General features: G+C 42.3%; 1 protein-coding gene across 1 annotated transcript; it reads left to right on the forward strand.

The window, feature by feature from the left end:
* The first annotated feature begins 1834 nt into the window (after window positions 1-1834).
* ODF3 (outer dense fiber of sperm tails 3) lies at window positions 1835-15272 on the forward strand. Its single transcript, XM_019547161.1, has 7 exons — window positions 1835-1951; window positions 6217-6414; window positions 7063-7164; window positions 10010-10131; window positions 12080-12245; window positions 14424-14437; window positions 15183-15272. The coding sequence occupies exons 1-7, from the start codon at window positions 1843-1845 to the stop codon at window positions 15270-15272; spliced, it is 801 nt and encodes a 266-aa protein (XP_019402706.1). The 5' UTR covers window positions 1835-1842.
* Window positions 15273-21146: the final 5874 nt, after the last annotated feature.

Below are 21146 nucleotides of genomic sequence, written 5' to 3' on the forward strand. Positions count from 1 at the left end.
ATAAAATGAGTGCACAGTATATACATGATATGATAGTTTGAGGGGTGTAGGTTGTAGCTATATTGGTCTAAGGACATAGGCAGACAAGGTTCTTTGGGTGAATCTGAGATCTTTTCTCATCTAACAAAAGATATCAGATTCACCCAAGGTAGCTTGACAAGTTTGGAGACTGGCCTATTGTGTTAAGCCCTAACCCCTTTTAGTTTTTTGAGCTAATTGAGGGAAGAACTATTTCAGCTGACTAAAAGTAGGCTTTTTCTTCTTCTGGCATTTCCCTCCATCCACTTCCTTTATAATTTGTCTAGCCTTCACATAGAGGAGTGATGAGAAGAGATAAAGCTAAAATCCAGCAAAACTTTACTCCCACAAGTAATTCTGACTTACATGATTAGGGTTTACATGATATATTTCTATTGTACAATTTGGTGGAATTTTGTGGAGAGGCAGAGAGAGGAAGAGTACAGCTTTGTTCTTCCTGTGCATTGAAAATCCTTCTGTAGTACAGATTGCCCCGGTGTACTTCAATGCAGTATAGTCTGAAAAGGGAGTGTAAAATATCGTATGGACTTACTTGTTCAGAGGCTTATCCTTAAATCAGTCTGTACACAGGAGTCTCACTGAAATCAGAAGAATACAGAATGGATTGGATCCTTATTTCTGTAGTCCAGGGGGTTTCAAACTGTGTTTTGTGGAACACTGGGATTCTGGGAGAAGTCATCAGGGATCCCATAAAGAGATTGGGGGTAATGGCAGAGCAGACCAGGAGACAGTGTATCACCACTGCCAGGTCAGGTCGCCTGGCTCCATGTCAGGTTATACGGTCCCCAGAGCCAGGGGTAGGGGTTCTATGGCAGAAGAAGTGATGCAAAAGAGTTCTTTCATTTTTGGAAGTTTGAAAACTACTGCCACAGTAGATTTGTATCACTCACAAAGTCAAAGAAAAATGAGGGTTTTTTTTAATGTTCAGTGCTATAAACTAAAACTTAGGATGTGCCTTTTCCTATACCTCATCAAGAAGACCCAAGGATTTTGAAGTTGGAATTTCATCCATGTGGTGAGGGAGGAGAAAAACCAACTCCTTCTTCTGTAAATGTAGTAGCCAAGAGAAGCTAACTGCACTCACTTCCAGCTGAAAAACTAGTGGTCCACTCACTACAACTTCATGCATGGCAAATCCTGGAAATGAGACAAGAGAGCTATTTTAGAGTGTCACTCGATACGTGTCCAGCTACGCTTTTAGGCATCTACATTGCTTGATCTCTAGAATTTGTCATAGGTCAAGTACAGCCAGTGAGTATTGTATGCCTCCATGCAGTATGGTGTGGACAGAAGTGTAGAAGACTGCTGGGGTGCACAATACAATGACCAGTGACAGAGAGCAGGTAAACCTGGGGTCTGCTTTACAGTGAATGATATGACTGGGCAAAGAAACAGATCCCTTTGAAATATCAAAGTAGTCCTTGTTCTGGATACTGGGAAATGCCCTCTCTATCACTTCAAGAGGGACTTCAATAACAAGATTCAGCTGTCCTGTCCCCATTACTGAGTATTCACCTTATGGGAAATGGAGCTAGACTGATATCCAAGGAAAATCTCAAACAGCTGTGTATTACCTCAGTAATACCATGCTGCTGGCAGCAGCGACCTTAGGGGAGGTACAAAACATGGTTCCTTCAACACAGATCCATTATGCCCACAACTAGCCTTTGGGTGTAGTACAGTTTCAGGGCCAGGTTGAGAATGTTTTTTTTGAAACTCTCAAAAGAAAAAGAACTCTTCTTCTTTCAAAGAATATTATTAACACTTCTACTTTCTCTTTAGGCTTTGTAACCAGCTCCCACTATGGGTGACAGAGTTTGGGTGGGAACCTGGAGACCACATCGGCCAAGGATACCAATAGTAGCCCAGTATACTGGTCCAGGACCCAAGTACTCAATACAGGGAACAACAGGTAAAAATCACATACAAATACAGAACTCTAGGAAACCTGGTTCATAGTAATAAATTAAACAAAGTTTAGATCAGTTCAGATTATTCATTTTGTGTACACTCTTGTGTATTTTACTTAAATAACTCCACTGCCTTTGGTGTGACAATTAGTATAACTTTTCCCACATAGCAGCTGAATATTAGTATTTTTTTTTATAACTTAGCAGAGAGAACTGAGTGGCTCTACTTAGTACACATCTACATAATACTACTTCAAATAGTGTTTTAATATCAGTCATTCTTCTAATTTTCTCTATGACACATAGATTTTGTTGCTGAGATGGTAAATTTTCATGACAAAAGCACAAGGCTGAATTACACACAAATTTCCACAGAGCAGGGATTGCAAAATGTTAATTTTTGGGAAATTCATAAAGAATATTACTTTTAGGATTAGCTGCATTTTCCACCATCCGTGACTTGCTCCTCAGAGAATTCGAGGCAAGGAAAGCTGTCTGTCTGTGACACCAAGAACTTAAAGATGGTTGTTTGCAAAAGGCAGCTAATATTGGCTCTTCTCTTGTTCTGCCTCATGCTTGTGTAAATTACAATTGGCTTTTAATACCTTTTTCCTGGTGACTGTCTATGGGACCTGGTGACTGTCTATAAACTCATTAGGGGGGACCAGAAGGGTTTGGGGGAGACACTGTTTCCCCTGGCGCCCCCTGGCATAACAAGGAATAATGGACACAAGTTATTGGGGAGTAGGTTTAGATTAGACATCCGCAAGAACTACTTCACAGTCCGGGCGGCTAGGAGCTGGAACCAACTTCCAGGGGAAGCGGTGCTGGCTCCTACCCTGGGGGTGTTTAAGAAGAGGCTTGATGCCTACCTGGCTGGAGTCATTTGAATCCAGTTTTTCTCCCGCCCAGGCGGAGGGTCGGACTTGAAGATCTACAAGGTCCCTGCCGACCTGACTGCTATGATTCTATGATTCTAAGGTATCCATCACTGTAGTTTCTAACATAGAATGGAAATATAATTCATTCAGAAGGAATTGTCTAAATCAATTTTTAAAATATCAGTTACTGCTTCATTAAGTGGCAGTTGCTGCTTTTGGTGTGAAATTACCATGTTAGTAACGTAATTGTATCTACAAGTAGCAGAATCCATGATAGGTAACATCTCTTATTAGAATGCATTAGAAAGACTCACCCCCCTCCCAGATTAGTTATAAGAATTCTTTACATTTACTTCTGGTTAATTTGAAATCTGGTTAATTAACTTCTGGTTAATTTTGACACTGATCACAGATAGCAATTTTCTCAGACTTTGCAGCCCTGTCATTAAGATGGTGTCTTCCTGTCAGAGCTCTAACACGGATTGTTTAGAGAATTCCTCTTCTGTATGACTGAACAATTTTTTGTGCAGTTTAAACGTTTTAGTTCAGTCACTTTGCTTTGAAAGGGACCTTAGGTTTCATCTGTGCTTGGAAAATAACTATCATGGAACATCTATTTTACTGTATTTCCAAACCCTTAGTCACTGGTATGAGAACAAAACCGGGCAGCTCATTTTTTCATAGAATCATAAAAATCAAGGGCTGGAAGAGACTTCAAACAATTACTGAGTCCAATCCTCTTGCTCTGGGCAGGAATACTGCTGAGATCAAATGATCCCAGCAAGGTGTCTGTCCAGTCTCCTCTTGAAGACTTCCACGATTGAGGACTACAGCACCTCCTTGGGAAGTCTAGTCCAGATTCTGGTCACCTTTACTAAAAGAAATTCTTCCTTCCTTACATCCAACCTGAAACCATCCTCTAACAATTTATGGCCAATGCTCCGTCTCCTCCCCTGGGGCACCCTAATGAACAGTTTTTCTCCTGGATCCTGATATTCACCTTTACATACTTACAGATGGCCACCAAGTCCCCCCTCAGTCTTCTTGTCCCCAGGCTAAACAATCTCACATCCCTTAGTCTTTCCTCATAAGGTTTGTCCTCCAGGCCCTTAATCATTTTGTGGCCCTTCTCTAGACCCTTTCAGGATTCTCCACATCTTTTTTGAAGTGTGGCGCCCAGAACTGGACACAGTACTCCAGGTGGGGTCTCACCAGCACCAAGTAGAGGAAGTATCACTTCCTTAGCTCTGCTTGCAGCACATCAACTAATGCATTTCAGTATGCTATTAGCTCTGTTGACTACAGCATTGCACTGGTGCCTCATGTCCATCTTGTGATCAACCATAACCTTGAGATCCCTTTCAGTCATCGTGCTGGCCAGGACATCTCCTCCTAACCTACATTCATGTTGGTAGTTACTTCTCCACAAATGATGTACTCTGCATTTACCCTTATTGAACTGCATCTGGTTCCATTCCACCTACCTTTCCAGCTTGCCCAGGTCTGCTTGTATCCACATCCTATTCCCTAGTTTAACCACTTTCCCCCATAACTTAGTATCATCTACAAACTTGACCAGAATGCTTTCCACCTCCTCATCTAAATTGTTGATAAAAATGTTGAACAGCACAGGGCCAAGAACTAGACTCTGTGGGACACCACTGGCCACCTCCCGGAAAAATGATACAGACCCATCCACTAACACTTTCTGGATTTCACCCCTTAGCCAGTTCCCAACCCACCTGACTATGGATTCTGCCAGCCCACAACCCCCAGTTTTGTTTTGTTTTTATAAGAGCCTCTTGGGGGACTATATTGAAGGCCTTTTTAAAATCCACATATATGATACCAGCTGCATCTCCCACATCTAAGCGGTTTGTCACTTGACCACAGAAGATGAGATTGGTCAAACACAACCTGCCCAAACCAGACTGGCTATCCTTCAGCATCATGCCTTCTGCCAGTCTCTCACAAATGGACTTTTTGATAATTTTTTCCGAAATTTTACCCAGTATCAAGGCCTATAGTTTCCTGGATTCTCCCCCCCTCCCCTTTTTAAAGATTGACACTACATTGGCCCTTTTCCAGTCTTGTGGGAACTCTCCCAAAGACCACAAGTCTTCAAATCCTTCACCAATGATCCTGCAATGACTCCAGCTAATTCCCGCAGCACTCTCAGGTGTAGTACATCCAGTTCTGCTAATTTGAAGACATTCAGCTGCTTTAAGTGCTCCCTCACCAGTTCAACACTGATCATTTTTTGGCAACTCCCCCCTGCATCAATCCAATATCTGACCAGGCAGGTGATCACCATTTGTATGCAGGAACACCAGTGCAAAGTGTTCATTAAACAGTTCTGCTTTCTCCTGACTGTCTGTTTTTCAGCTGTCCCATCCTATTCTGCAAGGGTCCCACATTTCCCTTTGTCTTCTTCCTGCTCCCTATATACCTAAAGAAGAACTTATTATTGTCCTTGATTTCAGTCACCAACCTGATCTTGGTCACCACCCTTGCCTTCCTTATCATCTCCCTACAAACATTTGTGTATTCCTCCTTGGTGACTACTCCTTGTTTTCATTGTCTGTAGTTCTCCTTTTTCTTTTTTAAGCACTCCTTGACTCCGATGGTAAGCCAAGAAGACTTCCTGGCCCCTTTTCCACCTTTCCTGAATAAAGGAATAGACCTTTTCTGCTCTCTGAGGATTGTTCCTTTGAGGAATGACCACCCTTCCTGAACTCCCTTCTCCTCCAGTCCCTCTTCCAATAGGGTCTCTCCCACTATTTTCCTAAGCTCATTGAAGTCAGCCTTCCTGAATTCAAGCACCTCTGCCTTACTGACTGAGTTCCCTGCCCTATGATGGATAATGAATTCTATCATCTCATGATCACTATCTCCCATCCTCAGATCTCCCACCAGGTTGTCCCCTTTGACTAGAACAAAATCCAACAAAGCCTTCTCCATGGTCAACCCTTTCACCTTCTGTACTAAAAAAAGTTCTTCCACCCAGGTCAAAAACCTACAGGACCAGTCAGATCTGGCCAAGCGCCCCTCCCAGCAGATGTCAGGGTAACTGAGAGCACTCATAACAACTATGTCCTTTGAATGTGCAGCTGCCACCAGTTCTCTGAAAAATTCCAGATCCAGCTCCTCCTCCTGGTTTAGCAGTCTGTAGTAGACACCTATTGCTGGGTGAAAAATCTGAGATACACAGAATCTGAAAAAATGTATGATATACTGAATATATGTCCTACAAAACAAAAGGAAACACAATGTCCTGAAAAGGAACTTCATGAGGCCAAAGACTCAAATGACTTTAGCACTGTAATACAAAGGGAATTTAAAATGTGACTTGGTCAACACATAGAAAATGTAGTCTTTCTTCCTAGGTTACATGAAGCACAATCCAACCAAAAAGAAAGCCCCTGCTTATAGTATTAGTGGGACAAGGCCACGTTGCAAAGAAAGCTGCTCTCCAGGTCCTCGCTACTATGTGGCCTCATTGACCAGAAGGGGGAAGGAAGTTGCCCCAGCTTATACCATATCTGGACGTCCCATAGTGAAAACAGAGATCACTCCTGGACCAAGTGAGTAGCACATCTCTAGCAGGCTGTCCAAAGTGAGGATAGCATGTCCGTAATCTCCCTCTCTTAACTGATTGGAAACTTTAGAACATCTTTTTAGAATAAAGTATGCATATCCTCAAACAGAAACAGCTCTAATGCTGGGGGATGAAATGTGGGAGAAGCAGCCACATAGGACCATGGGGCAGAGATACAGAAGGAATGGCATGTGGACAGACAGGCTAGAATGCAGAACTAGAATGAGGGGGGAGTTGGTGGTAGGCACTTGCAGTAGGACAGGGGAGGGCAATTATTTTGGGTGGAGGGCCGCTTACTGAGTTTTGGCAAGCTATCAAAGGCCTCATGACAGGCAGCCAGGGGCAGATAAATCTTAATTTTCTAAATTTTTAGAGGCCCTGTGGGCTGGATAAAATGGCCTGGTGGGCCACATCTGGTCTGCAGGTCACATTTTGCCCACCCCTGCTGTAGGAGGTAGGAGAAATGGCAATACCAGACCATGAGGACAGGATGTGTGGGAAAAAGCAATACAGTGTGATGGGTCAGATGGAAGCTCTGAAATTTTGTATGCTGAACCGAAAGACCAAATCATTTGCTTTGCATGCTTTTAAAGGCAAGCCATCATTACTGTTGCTTTGTTCTACTCTTGTCTAGGTGATTACTCACCAGAGAAGTCAAGAAAACATGTCTATCGATGTGCTCCTATTCACTCCATTTCCTTTAGATCTAAAAGCTTCAGAGTAGACAGCACTCCAGGTAAAAATCCATTAACTAATAAATAAATCTGATGTAGGATTCCTGTTATTGAAACCTGGCCTGAGCGCAGACAGCCCCGAGTCTGATTCCAGAGGAAAGTATTCTGAAACAAGATAAAAGCTTCAGAAGGATCCAGTGTTATACCCAGAGCTAAGTGGGATTGTCATCAAGATTAACAGACTAAAATGTGAAACAACGTCATTTACTTAGGTGCATTTGAAAAGAATATGCAAATCCCTTTTCCTTTTAGCCCTGACATGCAGGTCTTATTTTATACTTGGCTGCTTCGCCCACCAGAACTTCTGCTGGCTGACAGCAGGTGTCATAGGAACATGTTCACTGCCATGCTGTTCCAATATGGCAGCCACCAGGATGCAAAGCAAGTCCTGGGGAAACACAGCTGCTTAAGGGACTACAGCAGTTGGTATGTATAGACAGTCCTACACCTTCTGCCTTCTCCTGGCTTCTAGATGGCGGCGGAAGCCTTCATTACAAAGAAAAGTGACTTTACTCCTCCAGAATAGACTGGGTTCTGACACCAAAGAGTAGCTTTTCGAGCTGTGTGAAATTTCGCTGGCTGTTTCATTTTGATGCTATTTCAACTCATTTTGAGCTTGAAACAGAAAAATCAAAATGAAATGAAAGGCTTCGAAACACCTGTGAAACTAAACGAGGGTAGTCGAAACATTTCAGAAGTTTCACAAAGTTTTGAGTTTTGAAGCTGAAGCTGGGTTTGCTTGCAGGGAAATAGAAAGTAAGGCAAGGGAGGGGGCAGAACACAGTGAGGGCACACCTTAACACACGCTAGGAAAGAAGCTCCTGCAGGAGAGGGAAGAAGGGCTCTGTCACAGTTTGGCTGCCTGAGATACTGCTGGTACTACTGTGCGAATGTTCACTAAGTTATTTTATACCTGTTGTCATTTAAGCAGTGGACCGGGCTGAGGCTGTAGGGGAGAAGGAGACCTCACTGGGGCACACTACCATGTCGTGTAGAGACCCCTTAACATACACATGCGGTCATACAAGTCATGAATTTTTCTTGCCAGCTGCTTGAGGTGCAGTTTCTCAGAAACCCCTGTGCCTATCTCCTTGAAAGCTGGCAGGCTTATTGCCCTCAGCAGAGGCTACCATACCTGCAGTTTTCACCCCTCTGTGCCTCCACACTTACAAGTGACACAAGTTTTGCTGTCAAGATTTGAGGTGCAGTTTCCCAGAAACCCTTGCACTTACCTCCTTCAAAATTGGAAGGCTTTATGCCCTCAGAAGGGGCTACCATCCCTGCTGCTTTAATATAAAACTGACAAAAAATGGCAAAGTTATAGGCAGTGTTGTGCTTCCCCATTATAGCCTATGGATGAACTGTCAAAATAGCGTTGAAATGATGACACAGTTTCAATGAAACAAAATGGAACAGTGCTTTCAAAATGAAATGAAATAAAAATTGAAACAAAACACTGTTCTGTCAAAACAGTGAAATGGAAGTCGAAACGGTGCTGTTTCGCACAGCCCTAGTAGCTTTGATTGCAGACCCTGACAAACCATGGGGCCATCTGAGCAGTCAGTGTTAAACCAAACCACTGAGTACCTAGGTGAATGGTGGCAAATGCACACTAGTTCAGAAGAAAATCCTGCAATACTTTAGTTAACATTTGCACAGTCCAGAATGGGGAAACAATGTTTGTGTTTGATGTTTGCTAAGTTCATGCATATATAAATGATAAATCCAGTGCAGGCTGAAAACAGGGAAAACAAAACCATAAATAAATAAATAAATAAAACAAGCACACTGGTCATGGAAAGAGATGCATGTGAACTGCTCCAAATTCTCCTTCAGAGCACTTCAGGTAGATGTGAAGCCCCCAATGCTGTCCTCTCACTAGACCACTTAAAAAAACACTGCAAACATCCAAGAGCCTGCTCTTCAGTCAGCTGGGTGCAACAGAGGGTTGCTTGGCTCTGCGACTCCACTCCCCACCCCCCCTGGGAGCAAGGGGCTGGAACTGGAATAGACAGCTAATGTTCTTCTGTGCTCTCAGCTTCTGGTCTCCTGGTCCCAGAGCCTGAGAGCCAGGCAAGAAATTGCTCTGCTCATACTCAGAATATGTGGCGCTCAGACTCCCAAGACTACCAAAAATGGCTGAGAGCACAGAAGAGCAGGTGATGTGGGAAAATATGGAGAAGTCAATGGGAGTCCTGTGACAAATACACAATACTTTGAAAAATGCTCCTTTCTGTGTGTATTGTTTAACATGGCAAGTATCTCTTCTGAAATAACAAAAATAAGAAAGAAAAACTATATTGTGATAGTGCCCCCAGCCCATCATAGAGTAGGGACTTCTTGTAACTTGGCCTAGACAAACGCAGGATGTGATGACAATGCTGTTCCCCAATAGCTTACTTTTTAAGTGCATGAGCAGAGCAGGGGGATTATCAAACATGTTGATAATTTAAGACATGGCAATTAGCATAAGGATAGGCTACTACAGGCCTTGAAGGCCAAGACAACTCATCTGTGCTTGTGGCATCGGATAAGGCAGGATCAGAATACTGATGCAAAGGACAAAGCAGTCAGCCAAGAAAGTCCATTTTGCTGCTGTAAAACATGCTAAGTGAAGCATCCCACAGCCTCAGAAAAATGAAGATAGGTCCTGTCCACAAAGGCTAAAAAACAGATTATATGATAGTCCCATGAGGCTACTACAGTATTACAAATTGGTGCCCCAACATAGTTGGAATTGTTTTCTCCCCAGCCTCAGTTTGAAAATTTCTTCCCTGTCTAGATGTGCTATCTAATCCTTGAACAATCATGCTGATTATAATAATTGTTATTGTTCTCTCCTGCCAGGTCCTGCCAGATATACAATCCCTAAAGTGTTGGGCCCCAACACAGTGGACAAAACAGCTAGTCCTTGCTATTCTATGAAATGGAAAAGTAACATAGGTTATTTTTATGAGGATCGCCATAAGGTAGGCTGCCTTTCCACCTCCTTTCCAAGTATTCTTATCAGTAACCAGAGGCCCCCTCCAAAACTGAAGGGCTCCAAATATTGCTGGGTCCTTTCTTAATGTACAAATGCAAGCAGATCCAGGCACTCAGCTTGCACATGGACAGTGGTATCCAGAGTCCTACTTACTGTGCCATCATCAAGACAGGGCACTTCTGTATACTTGCAGCATCTACCTATCCAAAGGACATGACTCAAATACCATCAAAATCAATGAGACTCCCAAAGTCTTCAAATTAGACCTAGTCTTTCTACCAACCCTAATCATAAAATTATAGAAAAGTAGGGATGGAAGGAAACTCAAAAGATCATCTATGCTAACCCCCTGTTCAAGGCAGGATGACCCCTGTCTAAATAACCCAAATCAAATGTTTGTCTAACCTGTTTCTGAAAACTTCTGAGAGTAGAAATTCCACAAACTCCTGAAGTAGTCTGTTCCAATGCTCAACCACCCTCACCGTGAGCAAGTTCTTTCTAATATACAATCTACATTTCTTCTGCTGCAATTTAAGAATGCTACTCCTTGTCCTGTTCCCTGCAGTCACAATACATAGTCTACCTGTACCCTCTTTATAAATCACCCCTCAGGTATATAAAGACTGTTATCAAATCTCTCCTCAGTCTTCTCTTCTGCAGACTAAATAATCCCAATTCTCTCCGTCTTTCCTCAGAAATCATACTTTCCAAGCGTCTGATAATTTCTGGTACTGGGAAGGAATGGTATGGAAATGGGAATGGGATGGTACTGGTGAGAGTTCAATTTTCTGGACTTCAGTGTGAAGTTGGTTCATAACTTGGTGAAGGGCAACTTTCAGTTCCATAAGGTGCAGGATACAGCTAAGGGATCACCTATCTTGGATTTTGTCCTGATCAATAGGGAAGAAGTTCACAAGCTTAGACAACTCGGTGTCCTAAAATCAAAATACAGACAACTCAACATCTTAAAATGAGTCTTGGACAACTCGGTGTCCTGAAATCAAAGTCTGACTTTATTAGTACAACAAGTATTATCTCAGCAGTTTCTATATTCAGAGAGAAAAAAAAAACATTAATACAATAATCTCACCCAATCCCAGATGTTACTTTGCTCAGGCAGAAAAGATGGCCACTCAGTTCCTGGAAGCAAAGGGCACATCGTGGGCTGGGAGGGTCAAGGCAGGTGTTGAAGGCTGGATTTCTGACGTATGGTGATGAACTTTTTTGCTCCCCGCTTTTATGCTTTTCTTCAACTTCACTTCTTTGATGACTCTCTGCTTTTGGATTGGTCTCTTTGTAGTCAGCATATTATCCATCTTTTATCCCGTCAGCATATTCCTTTGTGTAACAGATCCATTACAGGCACATCTCTTAAATTTGGCCTTTTTCCGGTGTCTTACTTTGGGCATTGTCCATTGGTCTTCCTTATCACTTTTCATCAATATATCCAATTCTTTCATCCCTCTGATTCAGCTGGTTAGTGCCAAGTTCAGTTAACTGAAGCTAGTAACAAGGCCATTGCTATGTTATGTTAAAAGAACTTCTCACAGTGGTAAAAAAAGAAAAGATATAATAATGAGCACCTATAAGCTCTACAAAAACAACTCAAAGCCAGCTAATAATAAAAACCAAAAAGTTAATAAGGACAAAACTTAAGCAATGATTCACTAAGGCTAAAACATAAACAATACTATAAGCAGGTACAACTTCAAAGCATTGAACATAACAAGCTACCCTAACAGCTGGGAACAGATTTCAAAACATTTAATGGAAACTTCTGAAGGAGATGCAAACTATAAAAAGAAAAAACTTGCTCTTCAGGCTCTTCAAATTGTTAACTTTACTTACATGCTATGATAACATTTTCCTATCAAGCTTGATGCAACTCTCACGGGAGGCTGGGGATCCTCAATGTTGATGTTTTCATCTGAAAGATTTCATTGACTCTTTTACAGACACCAGGTCCTGCTGCATATAACAGGCCAAAGCTCGATGCATACAAACACAGAGCACCTGAGTACAGTATGAGTTCATCAAGCAGGCCTCCAGGAGATAGAACTTTGCATCCTGGACCTGCAGCCTACAAGGTAAGACAAAAAAGCCCTTGTTTCCCTTTTCCTCCTTTCAGCAGCTGGCCTTTATTGTCTCAGCATCTTCTTCAATAGTTTTTGTGAACTAGGGGTAGTAGCTAAATTTACAGGACTAACAATTAGGCCTGTGTAAGTTGGCAGCGATCCGATCCGGCTTTGGGTGGCCGCGATCTGATCCGGAGCTCTGGACCGGGTTTCCGCCTTGATCCCGCTGAAGCTTCTGAGCCGCCTCAGAGATCCAGCTATAGGGTATAATGGGGAATCAATGAAATATCTATACCTTTGTTTTTTGTCCAATTTAGATGAAACTTGCTGAGATGGAAGCCTCTGCTGAGAGCATGAAGCCTGCCAAGTTTCAAGAAGATCAATGCAGTGGTTTGGGAGGAACTGTACCCCAAATTCTTGAAAGCCAAACTCATGTCAGGGCTGTGTGTTACAGCACAGGGGGGTGAAAATTGCAGGGCTGGTAGCTCTTCCTGAGGCCACAAAGCCTGCCACATATCAAGGATATCAGTGCAGGAATTTGGAGGGAACTGCACCTCAAGCTATGGACAAGCAAAACTTGTGCCATGGGTGACCCTGCGTGTGTTCAGGCGCAGCGGGGTGACAGCTACATGGATGGTGGCCCCTGCTGTGACGCCTGCCAGCTGTTGAGGAGATCGGTGCAGGGGGGGTCTGGGGTCCTGCACTCCTGGCTGCTGACAGGCAAAACTGGTGCCAAGACTGTGTGGGTCTTGGGGCAGTTGATCATCTGTATTGAGTCTTTCCTCTCCTTAGCCTGGTTTTGTAGGTGCTGATTGATGCTTGTTAAGTCGCTGTGTAGTAGCCAGGTCCTGTGTATTGAGCTGGTCCCTGAGTCCCTGGTCCCCGAGTGAATCATGATTGATCAACTGGCAACTGGTAACACAACAGCTTAGCAGCCAGGCCTGCAGCAGTGTCTCCCCTCCCCCCCCCACCCCAGACAGACACAGTCAGTCCCACAGCACCCATGGCACCTGTTTTGCTTGTCCACAGCTTGAGGTGCAGTTCCCCCCAAACCCCTGCACTGATCTTCTTGAAACTTGGCAGGCTTTGTGGCGTCAGTAAGTGCTACTGCCCCTGTAGTTTTGACTCCCCTGTGGTGTAATACACAGACGTGACAGGAGTTTGGCTTTCAAGAATTTGGGATGCTGTTGCCCCCAAACCCCTGCACTGATCTTCTTGAAACTTGGCAGGCTTCATCCTCTCTGCCGTGTCTACCACCCCTCAACATTTCATCCAAATGGGACAAAAAACAAGAAAGGTATAAGTATTTTACTGTGTCTCCATTATACCCTATGGCCAGATCCTGGAGGTGGCTCTGAGGTGGGGGGAAGACGGATGCGGCAGCGCTTGAACCGGATGTGCTGCTCGGACCCTGGAGCTTCTCTGGATCCGAAGCTCTGGCCAGAGCCTTGCATAGCACTATTAACAGTCCTGGCAGCCGGATTTACTTTACTTGCATTAAGTCTTTAATTTCAGCCATTATGAGTCATGGCTTTTTCCACTGGCCTCTGGTATATATATTTAAAAAAAAAAATCAGATTCCAGTAAGCAACGACTATATCTTCAATGTATAGATTCACGATTTAAAGGAAGAATTGGCAGATGGGACCGTGATCTTGGAAGTACTACTGTTAGTATTACACAGGACTGGTGCAGGAGAAGCCATATTTGAAAGCTAAGCAAACTCCATGCACGAATAAGGGATTAAAACAGATGAATTGCACAGAAAGACACCCATAAGAGAAAGTTCCTTTATTAAGTATACATGTGCATATATATCCTTTCCAACACCATCTCTTATTCCAACAACATAGACATAAGGGAGATTTCTATCATACTTTAATATCTGAACCTAAGAGAAAACACCTATGCAAACACATAGGTTGTATCTGTGCATCTGAGAACCACGAAGTTTAAAGGAAAAGCCGCAATTAAAATGTACTTACAGTCTTATTGTATGAGCAGTATCAAAAAAGTGCAATTATCTTCAGTGTACTGATATTTTTTTAAAACAAATAAGGTTTGCTTCTACATATAGTAGCAGACTTAGGTGTAAATAGCTCAAAGGGACATCTATAAAAGTGGCACAAAACTTTTTCCTGCAACTACTGTAATGTATGGTGAATATGTAGCCACTGTTTCATAGTATGATATTTACCTCTAGGCTATGAAGATACTGTAAGAAATCAAATTAAATGTACTATTGTAGTCTCTGAAAGATATTTTATAACTCGTTGAACAGGCTGTATCATAAATTACCAGCTTAGTAGGTAGAGTTAAATGAAAGCAGCAAGGAATACACTATGCTACATAGGATACAAAGGTGAAATTATGTATGCAAATTTCACGTGAAGGATCACCATCATCTAGATAAATACTTTTATATTCTGTCATATAACCGATGCAAGTACCGGTGCATACAGGAGCAGTGTTGTTACTTTATTTTTTCAGAGTGCCAGCCTCAAAGGTTAAACAGCACCAGGTCACCTTCAAGAGTAAATTGGATGCTTATCTTGCTGGGATCCTATGACCCCAGCTGACTTCCTGCCCTTTGGGCGGGGGGCTGGACTCGATGATCTCCCGAGGTCCCTTCCAGCCCTAATGTCTATGAAATCTATGAAATCTATGAAGTCATGCCATCTAACTAAGAAATGTAGGTAGAACTTTTCATCCAAATTGCAGAGCAGCTGCTGTACTTCATTGTTCCTGTCTTCTCTGCCCCCACTTATACTTACAGCTCCAAACTTCTTTTTTACTGATAGCTTTTTTACCGATATATAGTGAGCATGAGGTGCAGTAAGTAGCAGGGATTCTTCAGACCTGGTACTTGACTACAGAGAGTACAGGGTATGGCAACTAGCAAGAAGTGAGGGTAATTAATGAAGAATACTCCAATTAATTTGATTTACTTTTCTTCTTCCAGGTAACACTGAAGAAATCCATGTCTTCTGGGATCACCTTTGGAATCCGGCATTCTGAGTACACAGTGCCTTTAATTATGGAAATCTATTGACCTTCCTGCAAAGCTGTCTTACAAGAACTAAATTTATTTTCCCATATCATGTTGCTTTATGTTTGAAAGCTGCCAGATTTTATATAGCTCCTCTTAACTTTAGAAGCAGCCATTTCTCCAGCTTGTAACAAAAGATGTGCATCCGTATTCAGAAAATTATCATGTGTAGTAGTATAATTTGCTCCCTGCTATAAAAGAATCTTCCATGTCCCCAGTCTCCACAATGAAGAAAGCATACTGAAGCTAAGATCATTGGCATCTGTGTGGTTCGTGCTGCCTTCATCAGTACAGTACTACCACTCCACAGCACCTGGGTCCAGCTATTCTTCAGATTCTGGACTTTCACAAAATTGCCTGTGTAAAAATCTCATTCCATTTCCTACTAATAAGACAGGTGAGTTTAGTCCTGTGATGGCCCTAGCTTCATGCCATTGATCCGTGTGTGTGTGTGTGTGTGTGTGTGTGTGTGTGTTTAATCACAGTATTAGGATTTAAAAAAAATAAACCAGGAAGTGAATCTGAATTTAACACTTTGAAGTTATTGACCACCGATTTGCCTATAGATGGAGCTATATGCTAAGGTTTAAATAGACACAGCCTGAAGTATTAAAACAAATTCTCAAGTACACTACAGTTATATTAAGGCAAAGCTTTACATAGACTTTTCATCAGTCTTCCTCAATTCACATGTTCTTCATTTAGCTTGGATAGTAGGAGAAAATAAATGGACTAGTTAATAGCTTCTGGTTTTCATGCCTCTGCAAAATATTACATTATTAGAGCTGCTGGCAAATGCAGAAATCCCTAACAAAAAACACTGGGTTTCCGTTTGAATGTGTGAAATAAAAGGAAGCTTTGTGCTTTGTGCCTGGGCTGTTTTCTTTGCGCAGAAGAAGCACTGTTCTCCCTCTCACCACCACCATGTGCATTCACTAGCCAAGGACATACAATGTCCACATACAGACCAACCACAACCAGAAATCATATTCAGAAAGCACAGGAGCTACTTCCTTTGCATGTTCCTAGTGGAGCACATAGGAAGTGAAGGATTAGACACAACCAAGCCGTTTCATGCTGCTATTTTGCACAGGATGGATACAGCTGGGAAAGGAAGTTACTTCTAGTAATGTACTGTAAAAATGGACAAGTTCCTTCTGAATAATGGGGAAAAGTTCTGCCTTCTAAGACACCATTCTTCCCTGAGCTTCCCTCAGAAAGAGTGCAACTTTGCACCTTCCTTTAATAACTGGGCAGTGATTACATGTCACAAAAACATGCAAAGACTTAATGCATTTCTTGTGGAGGAGCTGTTGGCTCTGCTTAACCAAGCTGGAAACTTGAATAACTTTCCCAACTACTGTTCTGTTATTTTTTTTTTAATGTATTCTTTCAAGACAAAATTAATGAGAAGGCAATGATAGGGAGGGTAGCAGTTGGATGTCAGCAGTTCTGGATCCTTAACTAGTCTGTATGGGGGATAGAACTTCAAATTGATGCAAAGATAGTTATTAATGAATTATACTTTATTGCTATAACTAGGATATTACGAAATTGCCTGCATCTTTACTGAATTAAGAAAATACATAGTTTTTATATTTGTCAGTTCTTGGAGACCAATACCTGCTTGGGTTTTTGCTTGCTTATTTTGTTAAGTAATATGTAATAAAAAAATGAAAGCAACCCCTCTGTCCCTGATTTCTCTCAGTCAGGAACAGATCTCACATGTCAAGAGGAACACAAACATATTTATTACTAAAAAGTGTGTATATACTCAAAGAGCACTTACAATTTCCTTTCTGTCTGAAAATATTTATGGCATTTCTTTTCTGCTATATTTTGAAAGATGTATTCAAGCATTAATTATGGAGGTTTATGCTTTGTATAGAATATTTAATGGGTCTTTTTCATTAAAAGCTGTACACGCTATAAGTTTTAAATATGAGGATATTTGTCAGAGGAGCAGAAGTCCAGTAAGACTGTCTCATCAAGAAAATGAAAGCACATCCTTGCATAAAGTTGAAGCCTGGTATAGAATTCCCTCAAAGCAAGTTTTTGTCAGAATCTAAAATACATTATCAAGAAAAAAAGCTGTGTGTCACCTTCCCCCTTTCCAAAGGGAAGAAAATGCATCAGGTTAGATGTTCTACAAAATTCTTATATTAAAGTGATTTTTATGAAGACTCCGAAGTATTCATCCTTGAAGTTTAAAGAAAAACATTGGTGGGTGGAAAATATTTTATAGCAGGCTTTTTCAACAGCTAAATGAGCACTTGTCATTGAAGGCAAAATATCATGCAATTCTTTAAATGTTTCAGGGGACATTGATATCATGAAGGAAGCTTCTTTGCATATACAGTAAAAGCTGTGTTAACTGGCATGACTGGGGAACACAGTGTGTTGGTTATATAAAAATTCCGGTTATCAGAGGCAGGGGTTTTTGGCCAAACACAGCAGTGCAGGGTGGTGGGTGGCGGCAGCGGCCACGTGCAAGCTCCCTCTGCCCCATGCCTGATTAATAAAAATGACAGTTACTAAAATGCCAATTAACACAGGTTTTACTATATTTTGGACCTCAGAGTAAGCCTCACATCCAGGGATGGGCAAAATGTGGCTTGTGGGTCGGATGCGGCCTGCCAGGCCATTCTATCTGGCCCACAGGGCCCCCCAAAAATTTAGAAAATTAATAGTTACTTGCCCTGGCTGCCTGTCATGCGGCCCTTGACAGCCTGCCAAAACTCAGTAAGTGGCCCTCCACCTGAAATAATTGCCTGCCCCTGCTCATATCCCTAATTCCCTAATGGGGCCTTCTTATGTGAATAGTACTTTCCTAGAAAGGTCATTTGATGCTATAAATACTTGCTGCTTTAAGAAGCTGGACATGTTTAAAATATTCATAGAATTAGTCACTGGACAGTGTCCAAGCAACTTCAAATACGCCTACACTGTGCTGGCTGTATCCAGGAAGGGATGCTCCCCAAAACATTTCACCTTTTACTCACATACAACAAAACATGGAGCAGCTTCACTGCTGCATTTCTAGGGTCATCCCCTATGGCTGCCCAACAGACCTCTGTCTAGTGTGCTTAAGACCAGCCACATGGGATGTCTTTGGGGTGGCTTTATTACCACATTTCTGGGTTTAGTCTGTGTGAGCAAGGACACTCCTTTCTGGATAGGCCAGGGACATGGCGTAGATATACCTGTCCTTATCACATTCAGGATGGCACCACCCCTGAGATACCTGAGAACAAGAGAAAAGACTTTTCTTAGATGACTGTTTGACTTTAAATAAACTAATTTCAAAATAGGAAGATTTATACAGGCAAAGAATGGTGCCTGGACCCTTTTGAAGCACGACTTTGACTTCTCTTGAGTCTTAGCGGAACTTAAGGAGGGAGAGGGAGCATTGAATAATAAACAGAACAAGTTTAAGCTAAAGTTAGCTTTAGGGATGCTCTAAAAAGTTCTTGTCATCAGTGGGGAGGGGGGTGAGTTTACAAACCCATTGTATATACATTAACAGATTACACATTCATGAGTGTTATGAATCAGGGTGTAGGTCTGACCTAATGGTTAATATCCTGGTCACTAAGTGGGAGAGCAGGGCCATGAAGCATCAAGATGAGAATTCAGAGCGAGAAACCTCAGACCAGTACTGTGCTGGAAGCCAGAACCAGGAGGTCCAAGGTAAGGGTGAGGGCAGAAAGCCTGACTAGGGAACTAGGCTGGAGACAAGACTGGGGGCTTGCACACTGCCAAGGAGGAAATGGAGCCAAAGTGAGAATAGGAATCAGAACTGGAGCTAGGAGGGATGTGGGCCCAAGACTTGAAGCAGGAAGCAAGGGCAAGAACAGGGGACAGGAGCGGAGAGATGATGCTACAAGCCAGGCACAGCTCCAGGTTTGTGAAGAGTCAAGAACCAACAACTTTCTGGGGGACTGGGCTTGTACCTTAATGTTTAGCCATCTGCAGGCAATAGGGCAGTCAGGCCCAGCTTGACCAAATCAAGACTCAATCAGCTCCAGGAAGGCCTTAAACTTAGAGTTGACCCTTAGCTTAACAATGAACTCAAGACGCTGCCTAGCCTGAACCTCAAAGATGCCAACCCAATGAAAGGCACAAGAGTCATATTTTATCCACAATGGCCTGAAAGACATTTTCCTTCTTCCATGAAATAATAAGAGGGGGAAAATAAAAATGTGTTTGAATCAAGCAAGACACCATACTTTGCTCCTCTCCCACCACTTTACAGCACTAATTATAGCTTGTCTTGTTCATCTCTGAAAGCAAACACTTTGAGAACAGTACTAAAAGCAGGCATGACAGTCCTGAGAAGCACTCCTCATAACTGGATAGCTATAACTGCACCAAGTTTTCAACAGACATCAGTGAGAAACTCTGCAATGCCAAAGCTGGAGTGGAATTATAATTTAAGAAACCAACAGTTTCGCCTGTTATATGCCAGATGGTTCAGATGGTGTATTCCTGGAGACATAAGTGAAACCTTGTCAACAGAAAGAAACATTACAATTAAACACTAATTAATTTATTTGTCAAGAAAACTACTTGAAGATCTTTTGAGTAGCAGACTTAAATGCTTCCAATTTAATGAGGCTTGGTTAAGACAACACCCCTTTTCCCATGTATATTATGGGGATCCAAAACCCTTGGGTTTTTGGCATGCCACGCCAAGCCCCAATATTCTAAGATAGGCTTCCAGGGGAGCCCTGGGGAAGTATGTGAGGACAGGTGAGTCAGTATGGCCAAAATGTGTTTTTAGTTTTGGGGCAGGTGAGACCATTCATGTCCCACCAGGGAAGAAGGCCTCAGGCCTTTGGGCTTGCAGCATCAGGCTGGCAGATAAAAGGGAGAGAAGATAAAAAGGAAAGCAGATATAAAGGAATGACCTTTTAATGGTATTCTTTATCTGTCTATAAACTTTCAGTTGCCCTGAGACAGGGCTTGTTCTTTATCTGGGGAATAAGATAGATTTGTTCCATTCAAGAGAAAAACCCATTCTCAAAGTACAATTTCTTGTTAAAAAGCTTTCCACAAAAGGCACAGAGACAAGTCATACCCGAAATAGCCATTGTTTAATTTTCTTTTCTTTTAGCAATAGGAAATGGTTGTGGTTATTTGGAATGATTTTGCTGGTCTTTCAGCATCCTGCCCCTTCATTCGTAAATAAAAAACAACACATAGTAGGAGAACTCATGAATTGGAATTGAAAGTGAGAGAGAAGCAATAACATTTTGTTACATGTTCCTGACCACCTCCTTTAATGACTTCTGAACAAGAAGGTGCTGGATAAGCAAAATGATCTTTCAGAAGGCCATAGAGGACAACTGTTCTTCCTCTTGGTGTCCTCTTATCATATGCAGAACCTGCCAAGCTATATCTTATCACCAGGGATCCTGTTTTTTTGTTTAACAAAACACCCACGAATTCTAATTTAAAAAATTTGCAAATTATCTTATTAAAAAAAATTCCAAATCTGCATTTTTAATTTTAAAGCAATTTGGAGGCCTACCAGTGCCCCAATCAGTATAATAAATTCTAAATACCTATATATTTTAGTGTTTAACTTTGGGTTTATGTCATGGAATATCAGAGTTCACCCTGTCCCCTTAGCTCACTGGGATGGAGGTCATTGTGGCTGTCCCTCACCACTGCTTTGTGGCACTGAGCAGCCCTGGCATGCGAGTGTTCTGACCATGCCATCATCTCTCACTCCTAAGCCACAGCCCTTCAGCTCTGCTGGTACCCTTCACTCATGACACACAGGCCTTTGGCCCTGCAGATGCCCCTCACTCCCCACCCACAGCCCTAACTCCCCTGCCAATGCCCCTCTCACAGCCTGCAGCCCCATCCCCC

The sequence above is a fragment of the Crocodylus porosus genome, unplaced genomic scaffold (assembly GCF_001723895.1).
Source record: "Crocodylus porosus isolate Cpor-Errol unplaced genomic scaffold, CroPor_comp1, whole genome shotgun sequence".
In the NCBI taxonomy this organism is placed as follows: Eukaryota; Metazoa; Chordata; order Crocodylia; family Crocodylidae; genus Crocodylus; species Crocodylus porosus.

What these genes read in the sequence shown, in the direction of transcription:
- ODF3 (XM_019547161.1), top strand. Translation starts at nt 1,843, where the DNA reads ATGGGTGACAGAGTTTGGGTGGGAACCTGGAGACCACATCGGCCAAGG. An exon ending in CTCAATACAGGGAACAACAG is followed by an intron (nt 1,952 to 6,216) that starts GTAAAAATCACA and finishes CTTTCTTCCTAG; the next exon opens with GTTACATGAAGCACAATCCA. An exon ending in CAGAGTAGACAGCACTCCAG is followed by an intron (nt 7,165 to 10,009) that starts GTAAAAATCCAT and finishes CTCTCCTGCCAG; the next exon opens with GTCCTGCCAGATATACAATC.